We start from the raw sequence: 22,609 nt of genomic DNA on the forward strand, positions 1-22,609 counted from the left end.
ACTGGAAGATAAAATAATATAATTTCAGTCGAAAATGCTATTTGATCTAATTAAAACTCTAAAGAATCCTAATTGAATTAAGAATGATAAGAACCTTCTAGAATGTTCTAGAAGACTAAAACCATTCCTAATTACATTAGGAATGATAAATCATATTAGGCCCTCCCCTAGATCATTGGGCCGTACTTAAAACTCAAACCGGGCCCAGTTTAGTAAATTGGCCATAAATTCCTCAATATTCATCGGAATTGGGCTTATAATATATCGTTGGAAAGGTCTTTGCAAGCCCCATCCAACTACACCACTATTGGACCCATATCATGGACCAACCAAACTGGATTGGCTGTTTTCTTAAAATAAAGTTTTCAAAAACAGAGAGAAGAGAAAAGAAAAGAAAAGAAAACTTTCCGCAACACTAGACCTTTCCACACTTTCGTTTCATTCGATTATGATTCGACGTGAAAGGCACTCATCACTGGGTTTGGTTTTGGGGAGACACAAATGGGTGTCTACAGTTATACAAATTGTTCAATGTGAATAGCTCAAATAACTCCATCACTAACCACTCGAAGCATCTAAAATTAACAATAATAAAACCAAGGAAAAAAAATGGAAAGTACCCCTATATATAAGAAGTAAGTAAGGCCATGCATATATAAATAAATTTTAGTAACCTCTCCAACAATCCCTCTACACTACTAGAAAAATATTTATTTGCTGCTATTAATTTGCTGCATTTTTGTTAAAACGCTGCAAATTAAAATGGGTTTTAAATGTACATACTACAAAACTATTAATTTGCAGGGGTTTTTTTTTTATAGAATACGCAGCAAATCAATATTTTCCCTCTTACACTAAACCCTCTCATCCTTACCCGCCCTAAGCCCCTAATTCATTTCACTTCTCCCTCCCTCTTTCAACGTTTTGCTTCTTCTGTGAAAAAAAAAAAAACGTTCTTGCTTCAAACTCCACCACCACACTCTCCACCACCTCACTTTCCACAACCATCGCCGACCGTTCCTCCGCCTCAGTTTCTACAAACGGTCGCCGCAGCCTCACCATCGAAGTGCAGGACGAAACCCTAAACAGGTATATACTTTTTAATTTTTTTTTTTTTCTGTAAATCAACGAGTATCAATTTGAGTTACTCGTAGTATTCATCGACTGTCAATTTCACAATCGTTGGGTTTATTGAAGCTAGAAAAAACGGCTCATTGAAGCAAAAAAAAAGTCTAATTTTGGGTTTATTTTTTCGTGAATTGGCTTTCTACCTTGTTCCAAGTTTTAATTTTATCAACTTGCTGCTTCTCGGTTGTTCAGATTTGTGGTAAATTTGCTCATTGAAGCTTGTTCTAGGTTTGACGGCTACAGCAACGGGAACCGGATTGGCTGCTGAAATCATCGGTACATTCGTTCTTGTCTAGACGGTCTTCTCCGCCACTGACCACGGCCGTATCTGGGCAGGGCAACCGTATCTGGCCCCAAATCAAAAGCCCAGTTTTTCATTAAACTGAAAAGGCCTAATTAATTAAGGTATAAAAATTAATTCCCTGTTTTAATGAAAAAATGGATTAAGTGGTTCATTGGTAAGAGCTGTTTGTACTTCCTAGAATTTAATAGCGCTGTCTCTGTTCGATACTAATTAGCTAACTATTTTTGGCTTTCATTTTTTCTCACACTATATTTTTGAGCATTTATGCGTATGATACTTTCGTAATTTATATGACTTGAGCATTTATAAGTATGATAGATTGATAGTATATTAGATTGATAGTATGATACATTATACGGAGTATTTTTTAGCATTACTAAGTTATGATTTTTTTTTTAATTTTTTTGGCTAAAAAGTTTTTAATATTAGCTTGTTCATGGTTTTAATTTTTGTCGATTTGCTACTTATGTGAATTTGGTAATTTTTTGTTAGACAATTTTGATACCCATTTAAATCTGTTGATTCAATGAACTGGGTTTGCGTGTGATTTTAGATTTGTTTAGTGAACTGTTGCATTGGTGATTGAGAATATTAGGACTCCATTTTATTGTTCCATTGATTTCATGAATTGAGTTTGATTATAATTAGGATGTATCTGGTGTATGTATTATAATAATGTATGAATAATGAAAAAGGGAAAAGAGTAAAGTCATTGCCTTCAAGGTCAGAATATTAGGCAGAATATTTATTTTAAATGATGATTTAGTGTAATTGGTTACATTTTTATGCTAATGCATTAGTTCCCATGTTTTAACATATTACTTCTACAAAAATATTGTGTTTGTAGTGGTTGGACTGTAGAAATGGATCGAAGTTGGATGTATGGTCCACGAAATTCGATCGAGTTCTTGAGTGGGGTAGAGGAATTTTGCAAATGTGCTTTAGATCATCAATCTAGCATAGAGGATGATGAATTTTATTGTCCTTGCGTCGATTGCCAAAATGTTGAAAAGGTGCAAAATATCACCACACTTAGGGACCATATTATTCGATGTGGATTTCGGCAACAATATCATGATTGGTTATGGCATGGTGAGAGTGGAGTGTTCATGGGAAATATGTCTGAAAGTAACATGGAATTGGAGGCTAATCTCAGCCACATACAATTCCTCATAAATAACTTCTCTTGTATTTCCAGTTTCTTACCTATGATGTTGTGAGGTGTTTCTGATTATTTTTGTATACTTGTAGGTTAAGGATCATGGCTTGTAATTCTGAATTTGATGGTGATATGGAAGCTGATGATGACGAAGAATTGTCTGATAAATCTGAGAGTGGTCCCGAGTATGATGTTGAAAAAGAGGTTGATAAGGGTGAACCAGAGGACATTGTTAATGATGAATTAGAGCAAATGTTTGATAATTACGAAAGGATGGCTGATGCGGCTTCTGTGTCTGATGTCGTTATGACAATTGCAACACCTTCTACTGCTGCAAATACGACCCATCAAGCTGTGAAAAATGCTAAGAAAGGGTTGTGTACAGGAAGAGGTCGTGGCACTGGTAAAGGAAGATGTTCGACTAGAGGTTTAAGAGTGAATGAACCCATGCACCTTGAATTTGATCGTTTATTGCGTCCAACTGGGAAATGGAGGTTTAAGTATGGTCAGCAGCTTGGCTTGTGTATACGCAAGCTGAACATCAATTAGGAATGGGGTACTACTGTCAGTGAAGGTTTAAAGAATACTTTGTGGCAAGAGACACAGGTAACTCTAATTCAAAAGCTATCACCTTTTATTAACTAGTTATCTAAAATTTAATATTGTCACCTCTGAATTATGCAAATGGGGCTGCTGTTATACTGCAAATGTGAATAACTTTATGTAAATGATTAACTGATGTGTTTCTCCACTTATATTATTATTCCTAACAGGCCCAATTCCATATACCCGATGATCCAGAGATAAAAAAAGGTGTTTTTAAGTGCAGTAGCTAAGAGATTTGGAGATTTTAAAGCTAAACTAGTGTCTGGCTGGATAATTTTCACGCGAAAAAAGTCCTAACAAGAGGAAGGTCGCGAGCCATACCAACTTTACAGACACATAAAGGAAGGAGATTGGAAATTATTTAAAAAAACAAAGATGTCCAATACAGCAAAGGTAATATCATTATTTTAATTTATTGGCAATTTAATAAATAAAGTATTGAATTTAACCAAAACAAAATTCATGATTAGGCAAAGCGAGAGAAGGCCCAGAAGAGTGCGAGTATGAATATTCATCATCATGGTATGGGGCAGAGAAACTACGAGGACAGCAGAAAGATTTGGATTGAGGAGGGTTTTTATCCGTCTCGCAAATCCACATCGTCGAAATCATGCAAGGAAAAAACCAAAGAAATTACCATTGAAATCAATCGAGGTGATGATTGGTTATGTGCAATGCATAGGAAGGACAAGGCAACTGGTAAAAGATACATACCGAACTCCAAAACTAAGGAAGTGGCTGATGCATATGTAAGTATAATTTTTACGTAATACTAAATGTAAGATCATTGTTCATGTTAATATTACTATGCTATAGACTAAGGAATCTTGCTGTAAATTAATAGAATAGTAAAATGAAAGAGAGGAAAGCTTGAGGATTTTTAATTTTTAATTTTCCGTGCCTAATATATTAATCAGACTATTGTTACCTATGTATAATGCAGCTGAGTCAAATTATTCAAGTTTTTTGATAAGTTTTATTAATGCTTTATAATTGATTTTTAATTTACACAGCTTGACTATCGAGAGAAGCAAGAAAAAGGAGAATTTACTCCACACTGAAACAAGGATGCATTATTCATGGCTTTTGGGCAGAAGCCTGATCATACGGGTCGTGCAAGAGGTTTTGGAGGTGTTAACGTCGGGATTAAGAAGGAATTTGACAAGGAAGTAGGAAGGACCAAGTGTAGCCAAACTAGAACTTCAATTGAAGAACGAGAAGCTTTAAAAATTGAACTTCGTCAAGAGTTGAAAGAGGAGTTTGATGCAATCATGAGGGACAAAATGTCTTCATACTTACTTGACATGGGTTTCAAGTTGCCTAATGATACTACCTGTAAACCGGGGCAAGATACCAGTACCGGTGAGCCTTCTACTTCACCATCAAAGCAGAACGAGCTTCTGCCACTCGACCTACAGGTAACTAATATTTTTTATTTGTTGATTTAATACTTTTGCAATGAACTTAATACTTAACATTCTTGGTTGTAGGTAGAAAATGACTAACTATGTTTAATTAAATTGTAGGGTAAGACTTTATGTAATTTACTTCTAAAGGATCCTGAAACGTTATCGATATATGACGTGGGGAGTGCTACTGCTTATCCACCTGTTCAGAATGAATTGGTTCATCTTACGGCCATCTTACCTGGTCATGTGAAGGTGGAAATTCATACTATACATGAGGAGTTTTATGGCCTACCACTGCCCGTTCCTATCCCGACGTTTGAGATCAAAGTGTTACAACATGGGATTAATACATTTGTACAATGGTCGTTGTCATTGATAAAATGCCAGACTGAGGTAAGTTTTCATGTCTGACATACTTTTAATTTTTTTTATCCAGACCCTTTTTAAATTAACTAACTAAAAGCTGAAATTACTTTAGCAAATCAACATTTTTAGACCCTTATTAAATTAAGTAACTTAATTACATTACACATTTTAGGAATCACTCCAACCAAAGAAACTCAAGCCTTTGTCACCAGAGATCGCAAGCAATGACTTACGCTCTGGAGAGGCAACCCAAAGAACCGTACTTGTTCCTCAAATGTTGATGGAATCTCTTACCCCGGATTGTCAGTGGCTGGCAACATTTTTTGACTCATTGCCAGATGGGGAACCCATTGCTGTAATATTAGATCACACTATATTTCATTTTGAAAAGGATGGGATTGCATGGGTAAATAAGGAGGATGCCTCTCAGTTCTTAAGAGGAGCGAAGCTGAACATATCAATTATTCAAGTATTCATGAGGTAATAAGCAAGCCATTGTGTCATAGTGATTACAAATTTTGCGTTTATATGCACCTCCCTGTTATCATAACATACATTAAGTTGATTTTGTATATCTAGGTTACTTCAACAAGATTTAAAATCAAAAGACAAAGCTTTTGTGGTTGGGTGGTTGTGTCCAGAGCAAACTTGTGAAACAAAAATCCGTAAGAGCTTGCATGAAACTCATGACTATGTCTTCAAAGCAGTAAGCAAATCAGTTGAAAATGGGGCAAAATTCATTATGGCACCAATTTTTCAAGAGTAAGTATGTAGTAACAAAGTTCCATATGATGTACCCTTTAAGTATACATACATGTGATGAATTTTACATTCTTACCTTTTGGCATAGGGAACATTGGATGATTTTGGTAATATGTGTACCTACTTGCACTATTTATCAATTTGACTCTGCTCGACCAACTACGACAAGGAGAAATGTTAAAATGAAGACTATTGTGAGCTTGTAAGTCTATTTTATTGTTTCTTGTTTCTATATATACATTATATGTAAGACATATGCAACAAGTAATATACTTATAATTCTACCTTTGATCCGAAAATGAATAGTTTTTTCACGAGGTTTAAGCTAAATGGAAACCGTGTGAATAGAAAAGAACCTCTACGGAAACTTGTGAAGGTAATTAAATAGTATGTTTTAGATGATATCGTATGAATGGAATCTATTTTGGTACCCTTAAAACAATTATACACCTTAATCTGTTTTTTTTTATTGAATTTTACTTAGTGTGCTCAACAAAGAGGTGGTACCGAGTGTGGCTTTTACACAATGAGATACATGTATGACATACTCTCTAAATACAGTGAAGCAAATGATATTGATGAGGTATGAGTATGACCTTTCATTCTTATCATTACAAATGTCTTCAAAATGAATCTTTTATTTATATATAGCCTTATTTGAACCATATAAAGGTATCCAACAAATTAAAGGCGTTTTTTTTTATTAAAGTAATAATCTATTTGATGCTTCAGTTGGTGTTTGGGATTATACTTAGTACACATATTAAGGAGGCATTAATCAACATATCCTTTGTTTTTGTGCATCAAAGCTAGCATGGCTCTCGGGTTAGAACACAACCTAGTTATATGATAGGGGGGAGGGGGGCAACTCTCTACTATGTTATTATTGTTATTAAAATTACTTTGATGACTTACTATATATATTTTATCATGTTCATAGGTTTGCATGTCTTTAAATGAAGATCCTTAAATTGATGATGATATTGAAGAAGTGCGGAACATATGGGCATCGTATTTCACTAATCATTGTGTGTGATCATAGTTTCGCGGCAATATTTTTTGACTTTTGTTTTGGATTGATATTTTTTGTATGTAGAAAATTGAATCGTACAATACAATTTATCATATGTATTGTGGTAATCTAATTTTGGGCTAATTTAAAGTATTTTGTTCATAAAGTTCAGGAATACAGGTCCTTCATGGATATATTACACGTAAAAACAGAGGAGGTGCTGTCGAAATTTTGATTTATTAATTATTTATTACCAAATAATGGATTTTTTTTTATAAAAAATACTATTAATTAGCAGCGGGTGTTACACATAAAGCGCAGCAAATAATTTATTATTCTATTAGTAGAATGTATTTATTTGCGGGGGTTAAAATAGATATCCGCCGCAAATAAATGCATTGATTTGCAGCGGATGTCGCCGCAGCAAATCAATCAATTGATTTGCTGCCCTGGCTTTTGCTGCCATCCAAAAAACGCAGCAAATTAATGATTTTTGACCGCTGCAAATAAATGTTTTTCTAGTAGTGCTAGTAAACCCAATTAAAGTAACCCCTTTAACAATACCTTTATTTACTAATTTAATAACACATGTAGTAACCCCCTCATTACCACCTCAATAACCCCATTAGTAACCCCCATCCCTTTATTTACTACTTTGATAACCCATGTAGTAACCCCCTCATTACCACCTTAATAACCCCATTAGTAACCCCCATCCCTTTATTTACTACTTTAATAACCCATGTAGTAACCCCCTCATTAACACCTCAATAACCCCATTAGTAACCCCAATCCCTTTAGTGATACCTTTATTTACTGCTTTAATAACCTCTTTAGTAACCCCCTCAGTAACCCCTCATAAACCACATTAGTAACCCCCATTCAAATATTCACAAGAATAATCTATAGTAACCTTCAGTAACCCCTCAAGTAATTACATCACTAACCCCTCTACTAATACCATAAAAGTAACACACAATCAAATAATATAATAAAAAAAGTAACACTTAATAACAACTCAAGTAACCTCATCAACACAACAACCAAAATAAAAAGTACCCTTCATAAAAGTAACCCATATATTAACAAGCTACATATCAATATGAATTTTAACAAAGAAATAAAAGTAACCCATATATTAACAAGCTATATATCAATATGAATTTTAACAAAGAAATATAAAAATAAAACCTTAACAAACTCTATGAATTAAGTTCGTCTAAAATTCAAAAATTATATGAATAAAGTTCAATTAAAATAATACCAAATCTTAAATGTTAAAAACAATATATTTCTTACTTTCCTTTGAATACCGGTTTCTAATTCTTCTGTCTAGATGACACTGGTTTGGATTTGGATGCTGATGTAAGTACTGGTCTTGCTGCTGATACATTACGCATAGATTTTTTTCTTAAAGCTTCCTCTTTTGCTGCTATTGTAGCAGCCACCAAAGCAGCTTCTTCTTCTTGAACTGCTATTGTAGAAGCATCTTCTTCATTTCTTGATGATTTTCTTTTTGCAGCAGCCTCTTTTGCTGCTATTGTAGCTTTCACTAGAGCAGCTTCTTCTTTGGCAGCTTTAGCTTGTCTTTTCTTTTCAAGATCAGCACGTGCCTCTACCTTACGAGCTTCAGCTTCAGCCTCTCTAACAAGCTTCTCATTCATTAAAACTTCAGCCATAATTTGTGTGTTGTTTCTGCAATAATCTTCAGCAGAAGACAACACATTCCCTCAAACCTTATTCAAATCAGACAAAATGAATGAAGCACAAATCTCATCTCGATACCGGCGATGTTCAATTAACTACAAAAACATAAAAGAAAATAATAAAATAAATTAGAGCAACAAAAAAAATTCTTAAACAATAAAAGCATTTGATAAATACTTGATTCAAACGATAGCTTCTAAAAGGTTTGCCAAAATATGAGGCACAATGATAAAGACAAAAGACTCCGCAATCTACATTTTCACCAGCTTTTTGACCATCAACTTTAACCATTCTAATTGGGAAATCCATGACATTTATTCCTTCTTCACGGCCTTTAATGATCATGTATCTTGCCATCAGATATCTCTATTAAAAAAAAAACAGAAATGAAAAAACAAAAGAAAACAACTCCTTAAATAACCTCAAAGAATATAACTATAAAATATAAACACATCAAAATAAAACAATGGCAATATGTCACTAAGTAATCCCATAAGTAACTCCAATAATAACAGCATAACTCAATTTTAAACAATATAATATAAAAAAGTAAATTTAAAATCCTTACCAAACGAAATGTAATACTGTAATACACAAAAATGCAATCCATCAAAATTTGTTGTATTTTTCTTTAACACTGGATTATACATTGTGTATTTTCTGTTGTCAAGATAATCAATCGTTTTGTCAAAAAAGTTCACCACAGCAACATAATAGTGGTTGTCATACCAAATAGGAATAAAAACCTGCAACAAAAATATAAAAAATATAAAAAATTTACACAAATTTTTTATATTATATTCATTAATTATAAATGGAAAAAATGTTGACTATAAAACAATACATTACCAGCATGGCAGTCAAAAACTTAGTACATCTAACATTATAAAACCATTCATCCCATGCACCAAATACATCTTTCTCATAAATACATCCTTCACTAGCAACAAGACACTGCAAAACAGGCCACTACATACAGCAAAAAAAAAGAAATCATTGATTAACATAATATATTATCTTGTAAAATACAAGAAATAAAAAAAAAAAAAAAAAAAAAAAAAAAAAAAAAAAAAAAAGTACTTCATACTTACCATATGCTCATTTCCAAAGTAAACTCTATTATAAGTTAAACCTGCCAAAATAATAGAATAAAACCTAGAGGAGATTTTGGCAGGTTTTACTTATAAATACATCCTTCCAAAGTATACTAGATATTAATTGTCCTGGTATCAATGTATGAAAGTCTTCCCGGGGCAATTGATATATTTCAGAATAATATAATAAAACCTCCCTGTAATTAAATACAAAGGAAAAAAAAATCATTCATTAAAAACACTAACAAAACATCATTTATAGAGAATTAAGTAAGACTAGTAACCCTGCCTAGTAACTTCCATTAATGTAACCTCACTGTAATCGTAATAATATACCTGTCTAGTAACCCCATAAAATTAAACCCACTCGTTACCCTTGTAGTAACCCTATTACAATAACCTCCTAATAACCTTGCTAGTAACCCCTGTAGTAACCAGGATTAAAATAACCTTCCGGTAACTAAGTCCTCTAAATTATCCCAATAAATAACCCCTTCTCTAGTAACCCCTCCTCTAGTAACCCTCCTCTAGTAACATCAATAAGTAACCAGTCCACAGTAACCCCTTCTCTAGTAACCCCTTCTCTAGTAACCTCCCTCTAGTAACCCTCCTCTAGTAAAACCAATAAGTAACCAGTCCTCTAGTAACCCCCCTAAATAATCCCCCTGCTAGTAACCCCTGTAGTAACCAGGATTAAAATAGTCCCAGTACTAACCCCTATAGTTACTTTATTATAACCACACTAGTAACCCCATCAGAGTAAAAACACAATCTATCCATCATAAAAAAGTCATACAAATATGAAAAATTAATGCAACACCAAAAAGTCATACAAATCAAAATTTTATTTAAAGCCTGTTCAAAACTAAATAGTAACTCATTACACCATAAAAACTTATCATCAAAACCCCCAAAAATTAATGCATCCCCAAAAAGTCATACAATTCAAAATTATATTTAAAGCCTGTTCATACATTATTGAATTCATCATCAAAAAGTCATACAAATTAGATTTCTATTAAAAGCATGTTCATACACTACTGAATTCATCATCAAAAAGTCATTTAAAAAGTCATACAAATCAGATTTCTATTTAAAGCCTGTTCATACACTACTGAATTCATCATCAAAAAGTCATACAAATCAGATTTCTATTTAAAGGTTGTTCATACACTATTGAATTCATCATCAAAAAGTCATACAAATCAGATTTATATTTAAATCCTGTTCATACACTATTGAATTCTTCATCAAAAAGTCATACAAATCAGAATTCTATTTAAAGGTTGTTCATACACAACTGTATTCTATTTAAAGGCTGGATTAAATCAAGTTTTTTTCTAGTAAAAGACTTGTATTAACAACCTCTATTTTTTCTATTTAAGTTTGAGTGTTATATCTTCATCTTATATTTTTTTTTCTTCTATCAATATTGAAGACAATGGCTGATTTCTATGCAAATATGGAAAAATGTACTATTAATTACAGATATATTTATCGCAATAGTCTGGTAAATGCATTTTACATTAAGTTTTACATTTATAAATTTTTAATGTGGTTTAATAAAAATTTAATGATTTCTTTTTTTTTTCAGCCACTTCCTGTAGAATGGAGACACTTTCTTTTGAAATTTAATTATCCAGCTAAAGTTCACCGTGGGAATAATAGCAGATATTGGGAAGTAAGAGTGGTAAGTGTACCACAAGATACAGGAAGTTGTGGTGGATGTTTAATTGATGAACAATGGGCAAGCTTTGTAACCTCCAACAACATTGTTCATGGAGAAAGACTGGATATTTATTTTGACAAAGATACAAATTTTTATATTAGAGTTTTTAATAGTGATGGTGTTGAAAGGCTTCCTACAGAAGCAGAAACTAATATTAATGTATAAGTTTTTATATCAAGATAATATTTGTAATAAACATGTGTTTTAATGTGTTTTTATCTAAATAATAATAATTGTATAAAGTAAATCTTTTTCAAAATAAATAATAAGTTATGAGAGTATATGGACATAGTAACCCCCAAAGTAACCCCCCAAATAATTATCAAGTGTAAAAATATATGTGACTATGTGTTTTTATCTAAATAATAATAATTGTATAAAGTATTAAATCTTTATCAAAATAAATAATAAGTTATGAGAGTATATGGACATAGTAACCCCCCAAATAATTATCAAGTGTAAAAATATATGTGACAAAGTAACCCTCTATGTAACACCCTTCCATTAAAAAGCACATAATTAACTAGTAACCCCCAAGGTAACCCCCCAAATAATTATCATGTGTAAAAATATATGAGACAAAGTAACCCTCTATGTAACCCCCTTCCATTAAAAACCAAATAATTAACTCGTATGACAAAGTAACCCACTATGTAACCCCATAAAAAAATCACAATGTAAAAAAAGGGAAGTAATCCAAACAAAAATAAAGTCAAGTAACCCTTTTAATAATCCCTAGATATAAATATAACCACAAAAGTAACCTATTGATATAAAAGTAACCCTGTAGCAGTTCCTCATTAAGTATCCCCTTCTCTAGTAACCCGTACTCTAGTAACACAACAAGAAAACCCTCCTCTAGTAACCCCTAATAAGTAACCCCTCCTCTAGTAACCCACACTAAGTAACCCCTCCTCTAGTAACCCCTACTCTAGTAACCCCAACAAGAAAACCCTCCTCTAGTAACCCCCACTAAGTAACCCCTCCTTTAGTAACCCCTACTCTAGTAACCCCAACAAGAAAACCCTCCTCTAGTAACCCCCACTAAGTAACCCCTCCTCTAGTAACCCCTACTCTAGTAACCCCAACAAAAAAACCCTCCTCTAGTAACCCCCACTAAGTAACCCCAACAAGAAAACCCTCCTCTAGTAACCCCTAATAAGTAACCCCCACTAAGTAACCCCTCCTCTAGTAACCCCTACTCTAGTAAGCCCAACAAGAAAACCCTCCTCTAGTAACCCCCACTAAGTAACCCCTCCTCTAGTAACCCCCAATAATAAGTAACCCCTCCTCTAGTAATCCCGACTAAGTAACCCCTCCTCTAGTAACCCCCTATAAGTAACCCCTCCTCTAGTAACCCCCACTAAGTAACCTCTCCTCTAGTAACCCTCCTCTAGTAACCCCCAATAAGTAACTTCTCCCCTAATAACACCTAAGAAGTAACCCCTCTAGTAACCCCTTTATAACCTCTGAATAACAATAGTAACTCCATTAACCAAAAAAGTAATCCCCATAACAATAGTAAAAAAAAAATATTACTAAGTAAAACACTTACGTTGCTTTAACTCCAGAATAATTCTCCACGAATCAATAATCAGCAACCTTAAGCCTCAACTCCTTCATTCCATATATTTTCTTCTTGTAGTTTCTAACCCTTAAAGATTCTGATGTCAACTGTAATATATAACCACCAGGTTCACCACAGTCAATATTACAGCTTAAAAGACCAGTTGTATTTGAGCTAGACCCACTACTATCAGAACTTTCAACACTATTATCACAAGGTTGAAGAGCATCCTCAACATCTAGAAATTCTTTCATCTTTTCTCTCAGAAATTCAAGAGCCTCTTCTTCTGTATGACCAGGAACACTACAGTGCATAATTTCCTTTCTTGGTTTTTTGGAACTGCCTGAAGTGGATTTCTTTTGTTTAGACTCCTGAGATTTTGAAACTTTCCCCTTCTTGTTGTAGCAGCACCCTGAGCAGAATCAGTGCCAGATGGACCCTTTGAATTTTTTTTTGTAGAATCAGCCTGAGCAAACACAGGGGCAGAAGCACCAATAGCAACACGAGCAGATGAACCCTTTGATTTTCTTGTTGTAGCAGTACGCTCAACAGAAACAGGGGCAGAAGTATCAAGAATAACAGGAGGAAGATATACAACAACAGGAACAACAGCCAAAGGAGGATCTAAATTTAAAACTTCATATACTTGACTATCATCTGAATTCTCAGTTTGAGTTATCACCCATCTTATCTTCTGCCATCTCGCCCTCTACCATTTGAGAATCAACAATATTCTCAATTACTTGTACTTCTTTCTCAAACTGAAAAGATTTCAAAACCTCAGGAATTGATACCAACTGAGAATTATTATTTTCATTTTGTGAATCTTCAATATTCACAATTTCAGAAACTGCTTTCATTTCATATTTTTCAGTCTCAATTTGAGAAAGCTGAATTTGAGAATTTTTCAAACTTTCAGTACCAATGCATGCCTCTGATAATTGTTCCCCTCCTTCTGTATTAACTTCTTCCATTATTAAATCATTAGCATTCACATTCTGAATATTCTCAATTCCAACTTCAGAAACATTGGTTTCATCATCCATATCTTTAGAGCAGTGCTCTTCATTTATACCCTTGACAACATCGTTGATAACAGCACACGAAAAATCTTCCAAATTTTGTGAATCAATTTGTGGTGCAATTTCATCAGAAACTTGAGAAGAAACATTAATATTTTGATTTAAAGGAGTTAAAATTGGAGTTGAAAGATTAGGATTTGAATATGAAAAAAGCTCAAATGAAGGAAAACCTTTTTCAACAGTATTAGGCAATTGCTTTTCAACAACAGCACCCTCTTCCATTTCACAATCTTAAGCATTGTTAAAGTGAATATCCTCAATACCAGTTACAGAAGGTTGTTCTCCCTCAATACCAGCTTCTGAATAATGAATCCCAGGTTCTGAAGGATGGTCTCCCTCAACAATACCTTCAGAAATATTCCCTCCTTGACCTTCAGCAAGTGGTTGTTCTCCTTCAAGAACAGATCGAGAAAAATGATCTCCCTCAATCCCAGCTTCTGAAGGATGGTCTCCCTCAACAATACCTTCAGAAATATTCCCTCCTTGAACTTCAGCAAGTGGTTGTTGTTCTCCTTCAAGAACAGATCGAGGAAACTGATCTCCCTCAACAACAGCTCCAGCAGATGCATTTACTTCAAAAGGTTGTTCTACATTACTCAACCTTAAAGCATCATCAACCAAACCAGTAGCAAAATCTTCCAAAATTGGAGAATCAATTTGAGGCCGGAATTTGCTGAGACACTTCAGCAAAAAGGTCTTTGTTCACATTTTGAGCAGTGTCAATTAAAACCTCAGGTGTTTTATTTGATAAAAGTTGAAATGAAGGCAACTCCTCCTCAAATTTCTTAATTGCAACAGTTTGACTAACAATCATATGAATCTGTGCCCAAAAAGATGGATCATTGAATAGTGGATCCAACTGAGAAAGCTCAGGTGATCTTTCCTTTTCTGGAAGCTTAGAATCTTCTGCCACAGCTGCCGACTGGACCTTAATCGAATCAATAAGTTGCTCAAATTGATAACATAGTAGTCTCATATCTCTCTTGAGAAACATATAATTTTCCTCAACATCCTATGTAAAACAATATAAAAACATAGACAAATAAACAATGAATATATGTTTTCCTCAACATCCTATATAAAAAATATATAAACAAGAACAAATAAACAATCAATATATAAATAAATTAAAAAACTATAAATAAACAAACAATCAATATATAAATAAATTAAAAAACTATAAATAAACAAAAAAAAACCACTCATTAAAAAAAAGTCACATTAATAAAAAGTAATATATCCCACTCATTAAAAAAAATTATATAATAAAAAGTAACCCCTAATAAAGTAATCCTTAGGTAACCCCCTTGTTAATCAGTCAGACAGTATTAAAAAAAAGTAATATATCCCACTCATTAAAAAAAATTATATAATAAAAAGTAACCCCTAATAAAGTAACCCTTAGGTAACCCCCTTGTTAATCAGTCAAGCAGTAAGTAACCAAACTAAGTACTAAACCATAAACCCTTTGATAATCAGTCATGCACTAAGTAACTTACTCATTAATCACTCACAAGTAAACCCTTTGGTAACCCCCTTCCTAACCAGTCAGTAACCCATATCAATAACTTATTAGTAACCCCTCAAGTAACCCTCTTAGTAACCCTCATAGTAATCCCTTTAGCAAAGCCTTTGGTAACCCCCTTGGTAACCAGTGAGATAGTCAGTAATCCTACTCATTATCAATTTAGCACTAAACCATTTGGTAACCCCCTTGGTAACCATTAAATAAACCCTGCAGAAACTCCCTTAGTAACCCCATTAGTACAGGCTAATATAAAAAAAACAATAACACTTAATAAAGTAACCCTTTGATAACACCCTTAATAATCAGTCAGGCAGTTAGTAAACCCTTTAATAACTAATCAGACAGAAAGTAACCCCAGTCACTAATCACTAACAACTAAACCATTTGGTAAACCCGTTGGTAACCCCCTTGTTAACCAATAAGTATTCCCAATCAATAACTACTTATTAATCCCTCAAGTTATTTGAACAAAAACTATTAACCTCAAAGATATACAATAAAAATAACTGAAAACTGTTAAAAGTAACCCCAAAAAAGAAACAAGTAACCCCAAAATAAAAGTAACCCCAAAAAAACAATAAAAATAACTAAAAACTGTTAAAAGTAACCCAAAAAAGAAACAAGTAACCCCAAAATAAAAGTAACTCCAAAAAAGAAACAAGTAACCCCAAAAAAAGAACTAGTAACCTCAAAAAAACAATAAATCAAGAACAAAACAGATTTCTAAAAATAACTAAAATTAAAACTGTTAAAATTAACCCCAAAAAAGAAACAAGTAACCCCAAAATAAAAGTAACTCCAAAAAAGAAACAAGTAACCCCAAAAAAAGAACTAGTAACCTCAAAAAAACAATAAATCAAGAACAAAATAGATTTCTAAAAATTACTAAAATTAAAACTGTTAAAAGTAACCCCAAAAAAGAAACAAGTAACCCCAAAATAAAAGTAACTCCAAAAAAGAAACAAGTAACCCCAAAAAAAGAACTAGTAACCTCAAAAAAAAAAAATCAAGAACAAAACAGATTTCTACTTACATTCTTTGCAAGTTGATTGATTTCTTCATTTGATTGAATTTCTTCAGGTAGTTCAAAAGTGACAAACCTTCTAGAACAACCATGATTCATTGCCCCATCAGGCAATGCTGCCACTTCATGAACTTTTGATACAAATTGTTCGGAAACAACAGGAATGTTTCCTTTTTCTTTTTTCTTTTTAGACTTTTTCTCTGCTTTCTTCTTAGCAGAAACATCATAAACAACAGAAGCTTCTTGTACTCCTTTTTTTTTTCTACTATCAGCAATTTTTTTGTTTTCAAATACAACTCCTTTCTTCTCTGGTTGATTCTTCTCAACCTTCTTTTTCTCCTTTCCATCCTCCCCTCTTACTCCTTCAACCTCCATAATAAATCCTTCAACATTCTCAATCTTCTTTTCCTCCTTTTCTTTCTCCTCTTATCCCTCTTTTTTCTCATCAACAAAAGGTTCCAGCTCTGGAACAGAACCAATTTCAGTAATTGGATATGTTGAATTATCCAGTATACCATCACCATGATTACCATTTTCAGCAAGCAATCTATTTCTGAAGTCTTCTACAGTCCAGTGCTTAATCAATGGCAGAGAAATGGCACAAGAAACAGTATTGTCTCTCAATTTTAACCTATGGAAATAGCACAATTGCAGCAACAAAATACACCCAGCAACATAATTCTGCTTGGGATTATATTTCTTCATTTTGTCAGCCAAGTCATCAAGAACATACTAACACCAATTGTATTGACTAATTTTATCCCCATCTTCTAAAGCTTCTACAAGCTTCATATCAGCCAATCTATTGGAAGTTGGCGTAAGTAATGTAATCATTGAATAAATTACAAAGCATTTTTTGAAATCGTCATTTCCTAATTTCATTTCTGGGTCAGATATCAAAAACTCAGACAATTGCTTCACAGTAACTTTTTGACTTGCCCCACCATATTTGACATTCCAAGACTTTTTCAAATCTGAATATACAGTAGCCTCTGGAGCAGGTAAATTGCCCATTGGGATACCAAAAACATCATGTACATCAGCTGCAGTTAACTGAAATTGATCCCCACTTGGCAGTACAAACATTCTAGAAGAATGATCAAAACACTTGCACAACCATCGCAGCATCCCCCTTGGAAATTCATTCAAATTTATATGACGCAAGCTTTGAAATCCTACAGCATAAACAGCTTTGAACTGTTCTTTAGTTAACACTTTCATCAAATCAAACACACCAGTAGGTCTACATCGAACGGTCATCTCATCACCCCTACAACAAAAAAAAACAACAAAATAAATAAGTAACCATACTTTTAAAAATAATAAAAATAAAAATAATAAAAACAAACAATTAAAAATAATAAACAGTAACTCCTAGTAACCTCTAAATAAAATAGTAACCCCTGTAATAATCTAAAGGGACCCCATAAGTAATCCCTGTAATAATCCAAGTGACCCCATAAGTAAGCCCTCTAATAATCCAAAGTAACCTCAAAATATAAAAGCATCCCATGTAATAAGTACAAGTAACCCATAAATATAAAAGTAACCCCTATAATAACTGTAAGTAACCCCTCTAGTAACCCATATAACCACAATAGTAACCCATATAACCACAATGGTAACCCCTCTGAACATCCCTTATGTAAACACATCTAATAAAATAACCAATTAAATTGATCTTTTTTAAGTTACCTCTTCAATTACCACTCAAATAACCACTTAATTTTACAATTTAACTAAATATTCCATATAATAAATTTTCTTATATATTAACATAGAATAAAGAAAAAGAACTTCATATGCACATATGTAACTTACTCTTCTTCAATATTCAAAACTTCAACAACTTCTTTAACTTTACTTCCTCTTACTCTTCTCACAGCAGGCTTCACATCAGGCTTCACATCACTTTCTTCAATACTTTGAGATGCCAAACGTTTATTTGTTCTTGGCTTTCTAATAGCTAGTTTAACATCATCATCCTCCTCAACAACATCCCTACAACGCTTCTTAGGAGTAGGCTGTGACTCCAAAGCATCTTTAGTCAATAAAGAGTTTTGCTTTGAAACAGGTACCAAACGCACAAGCTTAAAGTCTTCACCCATATCAGACTCTTCAGACTCTTTAGATATATTACCCTCTTCAGTAGGATTGGATTCCTTCAAATCCTTTGTATTCTCATCCTGATTAACATCCTTGAAAGGATGAACAATCATACTTCTACATTCATTAACTGCAGAAACAGATTCAACAGGTTCAGAACCAACTTCTTCTGTGTGTACACCTTTATCATCTGTTCAAAACATAAAATCCTGTTAAAAACTAAAATTTACATTTAAAACATACATAACAAATAATAACAGTAACTAGTAACCCTTGAATAATACACATGTATGACCTAGTAACCCCTATACAACATAGTAACCTCTATCAAAGATAATAACCAACACCTAATAACATCTATGACCTAGTAACCCCTATACAACATAGAAACACCTATTAAAGCTGGTAACCCCTAACCAAGTAAACTCTAACAAACCTACTAACACATAAAGTAACCCCTGACCAACCTAGAAACACCTCTGATTTGATAACCCCCATGACAAAGTAACCATTATCCAACCTAGTAACCCCTTTGACATAGTAACACCTAAACAAATAACCAATAACACTCATACTTCACAATCTAGTAACCCCTAAAACCTAGAAAAATCTAACCAACCTACAAACACTTTTGAGCACTTTCCAACCTAGTAACCCCTATTCAATCTAGTGACCAATATCCAACCTAGTTCCCTTATCAATTCTAATTACACCTAACAAAGTAACCCATCATTACTATATTATAACATACAAACTAGTAACCCCTATTCAAACTAGTAACCCCTAACAGACCTATTAATAATGACTTGGTAACTCCTATGACATAGTAACCACTATATAACCTAGTAACCCCTGAGAAATAGTAATTCCTAACCAAGTAACCCCTAACTCCTATGACATAGTAACCACTATATAACTTAGTAACCTCTGATAAATAGTAATTCCTAACCAAGTAACCCCTAACTAAATAACCTCTAACCAACATAGTAACAACTTTGACCTAGTAACCCCTATAATAGACTTATTAACCCCTTAACATAGTAACCCCTAACCAATCTAGTAACAACTTTGACCTGGTAACCCCTAACCATGTAACCCCTGACAAACTTACTAACACTATACAAATAACATAATGAGAAGTCAAGCACAAATATCCCTCAGTTTGACAAGAAGTCCACATATCACATGTCAAAGAAATACGACCAGAGACTTTACGAAGAGTTGCCTTTAACTTGGCCTTATAAATTTGATGCAATTTTAGACAGTCAGCTTTAGCAGTGTTTCTACTTTCTAGTAACCCTGGGCACCGTGCCGGGCCGTGCCGCCGCGGGCCGTGCCTGGCGGGCCACGGGTCGGTTCGTGCCGTGCCGATCGTGCCGCCGTGCCCAAAACCTCGTGCCGTGCCGTGCCGGCCATTTTCACAGGCCAGCCCACGGCACGGCACGGCCCTCGTGCCTGGCGGGCTCGTGCCGTGCCGTGCCACGTGCCGGCCTGCGGGCTGGCAGCAGGCTGGTGATTTTTTTTTTTTTTTTTTTTTTTTTTTTTTTTTTTTGACAACATTATAAATTAATAAGTTTATAATGTATATAAGTTATAAAATTATAATTACAAGTTTTATAAGGTTATAACTTATAAGTTTATAACTTATAAGTTATAAGTTATTAAGTTATGAATTTTATAATTATAAGTTGAATATTTATGTTTTGTAATTTGTATATTCAATATTTATATTTATATATTTACTTTATACTATTACTTTAAAATTTAATGTTTATGATTTATTAGTAATTGGTATAAAATTTTTTTTTTTTAATATGAATTTACAAATTGTAACAAAACGGGGAAAAAAGGCAAATTGGACTTTGGATGTGAATAATGCGTACTTTATATTATTATTACTTGAGTTGAGAAAATTGTACAATGATAACAATGATAAAAATCATACAATGATGGTATTAAACAAAAATTGGAAAATGATAAAATTGATATTTTTAAAATCGTACAATATACAATAATTGTCTATTCTTCTTCTCCTTCTTCTTGGTCGTCTTCGTCTTCGTCTTCGTCTTCGCCTTCGCCTTCGCCTTCGCCTTCAAGGTCATCGGCTAGTTGCATAGATTGGGAACTAGACGAACCCGAACCGGAAGCGGAGGTTCCTTCTTCGTTGTCGTTGTGGTCGTAAGAACGGTCTTGTGAGCGATTTTCCGCATCCAACCAATCTTTGAAACACACGCACATTTCTAGTGTTTCGGGTTTTAGACTTGTTCTTCTATCGTCTAAAACTCTTCCGGATGCGCTGAAAGCTCGTTCGGAGGCGACGGAGGAAACTTGGATAGCAAGAATGTCTCGTGCCATTGCCGCCAAAGTTGGATGCTTCGAGCTTTGTTGTTTCCACCATGCATGGAGGTCGATGTTGTTTATCTCATCGTCGTCCATGCCTTTGGTGAAGTCGTAACTCAGGTACATCTGCAACTCCGAGACGTCGCTTTGCGTTCTCCTGATTGATGATTCACCTGAAAACCTTGAAATCAAGTTAGTAGCTTGTGAAAATAAATGTTTGGCCTTCTTACTTACGTTTTTGGATGGTTGGGAAGGCCCTGAGCGAGGAACGGTGCCATATTTGGCTTCATAGACTCTATATAAAGCAAAAAACTGATCCTTCACATTAGTCTTATAGTTTTCTACATCATCGTCAAGAACCATGCATTGAAAGTAAATGTCAACTAACATAAATGTGTTTTCATACTTTTGCCTAGGATCTAATATGGAAGCAAAAATATAAATCAAAGGAATCTCACTATAATATTTACGCCACTTTTTTTCCATTGCTGGAAGATACTGATCATAATCACTTTGATGGCGATGATCAGCGAAAAGTTGGGCGAGTAAGCATGCATTAGAAAGAAAGTTTTGAGCACAAGGATTGTAAACAGTAGAAAAACAATACGTCATGTTATATAATAACTGTAAAAATTGCATATATCTTTCACAGTTATTCCAATCATCATCATACAAAGCATTTTGTGGAAATTTTTGGTTGTAAAATAATGTTAACGGGCCCTTGTACTCAATTGCCTTTGTTAACATGTCATAGGTGGAATTCCACCTAGTTGGGCAATCGGTTCTAATTTTTATTACCCTTATCTTTTGTTGTTTTAGAAAACTCTTCCATTCTTGGTATCTCATGTTAGAGCTATTAATAGACATAATAGCATCTCTGATTTTGCTGTAGTATGGGCCAATTGCCCGAACTCCATCCTGTACACATAAGTTAAGTACATGGCAAACACATCTAGTATGAAGAGCTTCACCGTCTAATAGTACATCGGTTAAGTTTTGTTTGATAAGATTAGCTGTGTATGTCATAGAGGTTGCATTATCAAAAGTCATAGACATCATTTTATCTCGAAGGTTGTATTCGTCTATTGCTTGCATTAAATGGTGAGCAATGTTAATGCCGGTGTGTGGGTATTCCAGCATTTTGAAATGTATTATTCTTTTTTGTAACATCCATTGATCATCTACCCAATGGCAAGTCACACATAAATAGTGATATTTATAACCACTATCCCAAGAATCGGCTGTTAAAGATACTCTACAGTTAAGGTTACTCAATTCGGCTTGTAACCGGACTTTGTACTCTAGGAAATTTTTCATTGCGGCGGAACGAACAATTTTCCTAGAGATTCTTTTATGTTGGGGTTGTAGTGCTTTGTTAATGTAGGTGTTGAATGCGTCACTTTCCGAGAAAAGAAAAGGTTGTTCGGCGTGTACTATCATTTTTCCTAGTTCATCCCTATCCCTCTCATAGTTGTATGTAAAGCCGTATGGATGGAATTGGGAAATTTTGGGCTGGGTTGGATCACTAGCTGGTTTTGCACAAGCTTTCATGTGTCTAGATAAGTGTCCCGTCCCGTTTTTGGTAACTGCCGTGAATACACTATTACATGTTTTACATTTTGCCCATTGTTCACCATCTTTACTTAGGACAAAATAACGCCATACCTCACTCCTTCGGTTTTTCAA

General features: G+C 34.0%; 1 protein-coding gene across 2 annotated transcripts; it reads left to right on the forward strand.

The window, feature by feature from the left end:
* The first annotated feature begins 773 nt into the window (after window positions 1-773).
* LOC110715995 lies at window positions 774-6,940 on the forward strand. Of its 2 annotated transcripts, none has more exons than XM_021894619.1 (13): window positions 774-1,089; window positions 1,321-1,533; window positions 2,684-3,197; window positions 3,365-3,590; window positions 3,668-3,946; window positions 4,211-4,615; window positions 4,724-4,999; window positions 5,145-5,452; window positions 5,552-5,734; window positions 5,823-5,936; window positions 6,041-6,110; window positions 6,219-6,317; window positions 6,675-6,940. In XM_021894619.1, exons 6-13 carry the CDS (start codon window positions 4,277-4,279, stop codon window positions 6,702-6,704), a joined length of 1,419 nt encoding a protein of 472 aa, XP_021750311.1. In that variant the 5' UTR covers window positions 774-1,089; window positions 1,321-1,533; window positions 2,684-3,197; window positions 3,365-3,590; window positions 3,668-3,946; window positions 4,211-4,276; the 3' UTR covers window positions 6,705-6,940. The 2 variants fall into 2 exon arrangements, with proteins under 2 accessions (XP_021750311.1, XP_021750312.1); XM_021894620.1 differs by having other exon boundaries at window positions 1,357-1,533.
* The last annotated feature ends 15,669 nt before the right edge of the window (window positions 6,941-22,609 follow it).

This window comes from Chenopodium quinoa, unplaced genomic scaffold (assembly GCF_001683475.1).
Source record: "Chenopodium quinoa cultivar QQ74 unplaced genomic scaffold, ASM168347v1, whole genome shotgun sequence".
Lineage (NCBI taxonomy): Eukaryota > Viridiplantae > Streptophyta > Magnoliopsida > Caryophyllales > Amaranthaceae > Chenopodium > Chenopodium quinoa.

Coding starts and splice junctions, on each gene's coding strand:
- LOC110715995 (XM_021894619.1), top strand. CDS start 4,277: ATGGCTTTTGGGCAGAAGCCTGATCATACGGGTCGTGCAAGAGGTTTT. Junction 4,616..4,723: donor TTCTGCCACTCGACCTACAG/GTAACTAATATT, acceptor ATTAAATTGTAG/GGTAAGACTTTATGTAATTT. Junction 5,000..5,144: donor TGATAAAATGCCAGACTGAG/GTAAGTTTTCAT, acceptor TACACATTTTAG/GAATCACTCCAACCAAAGAA.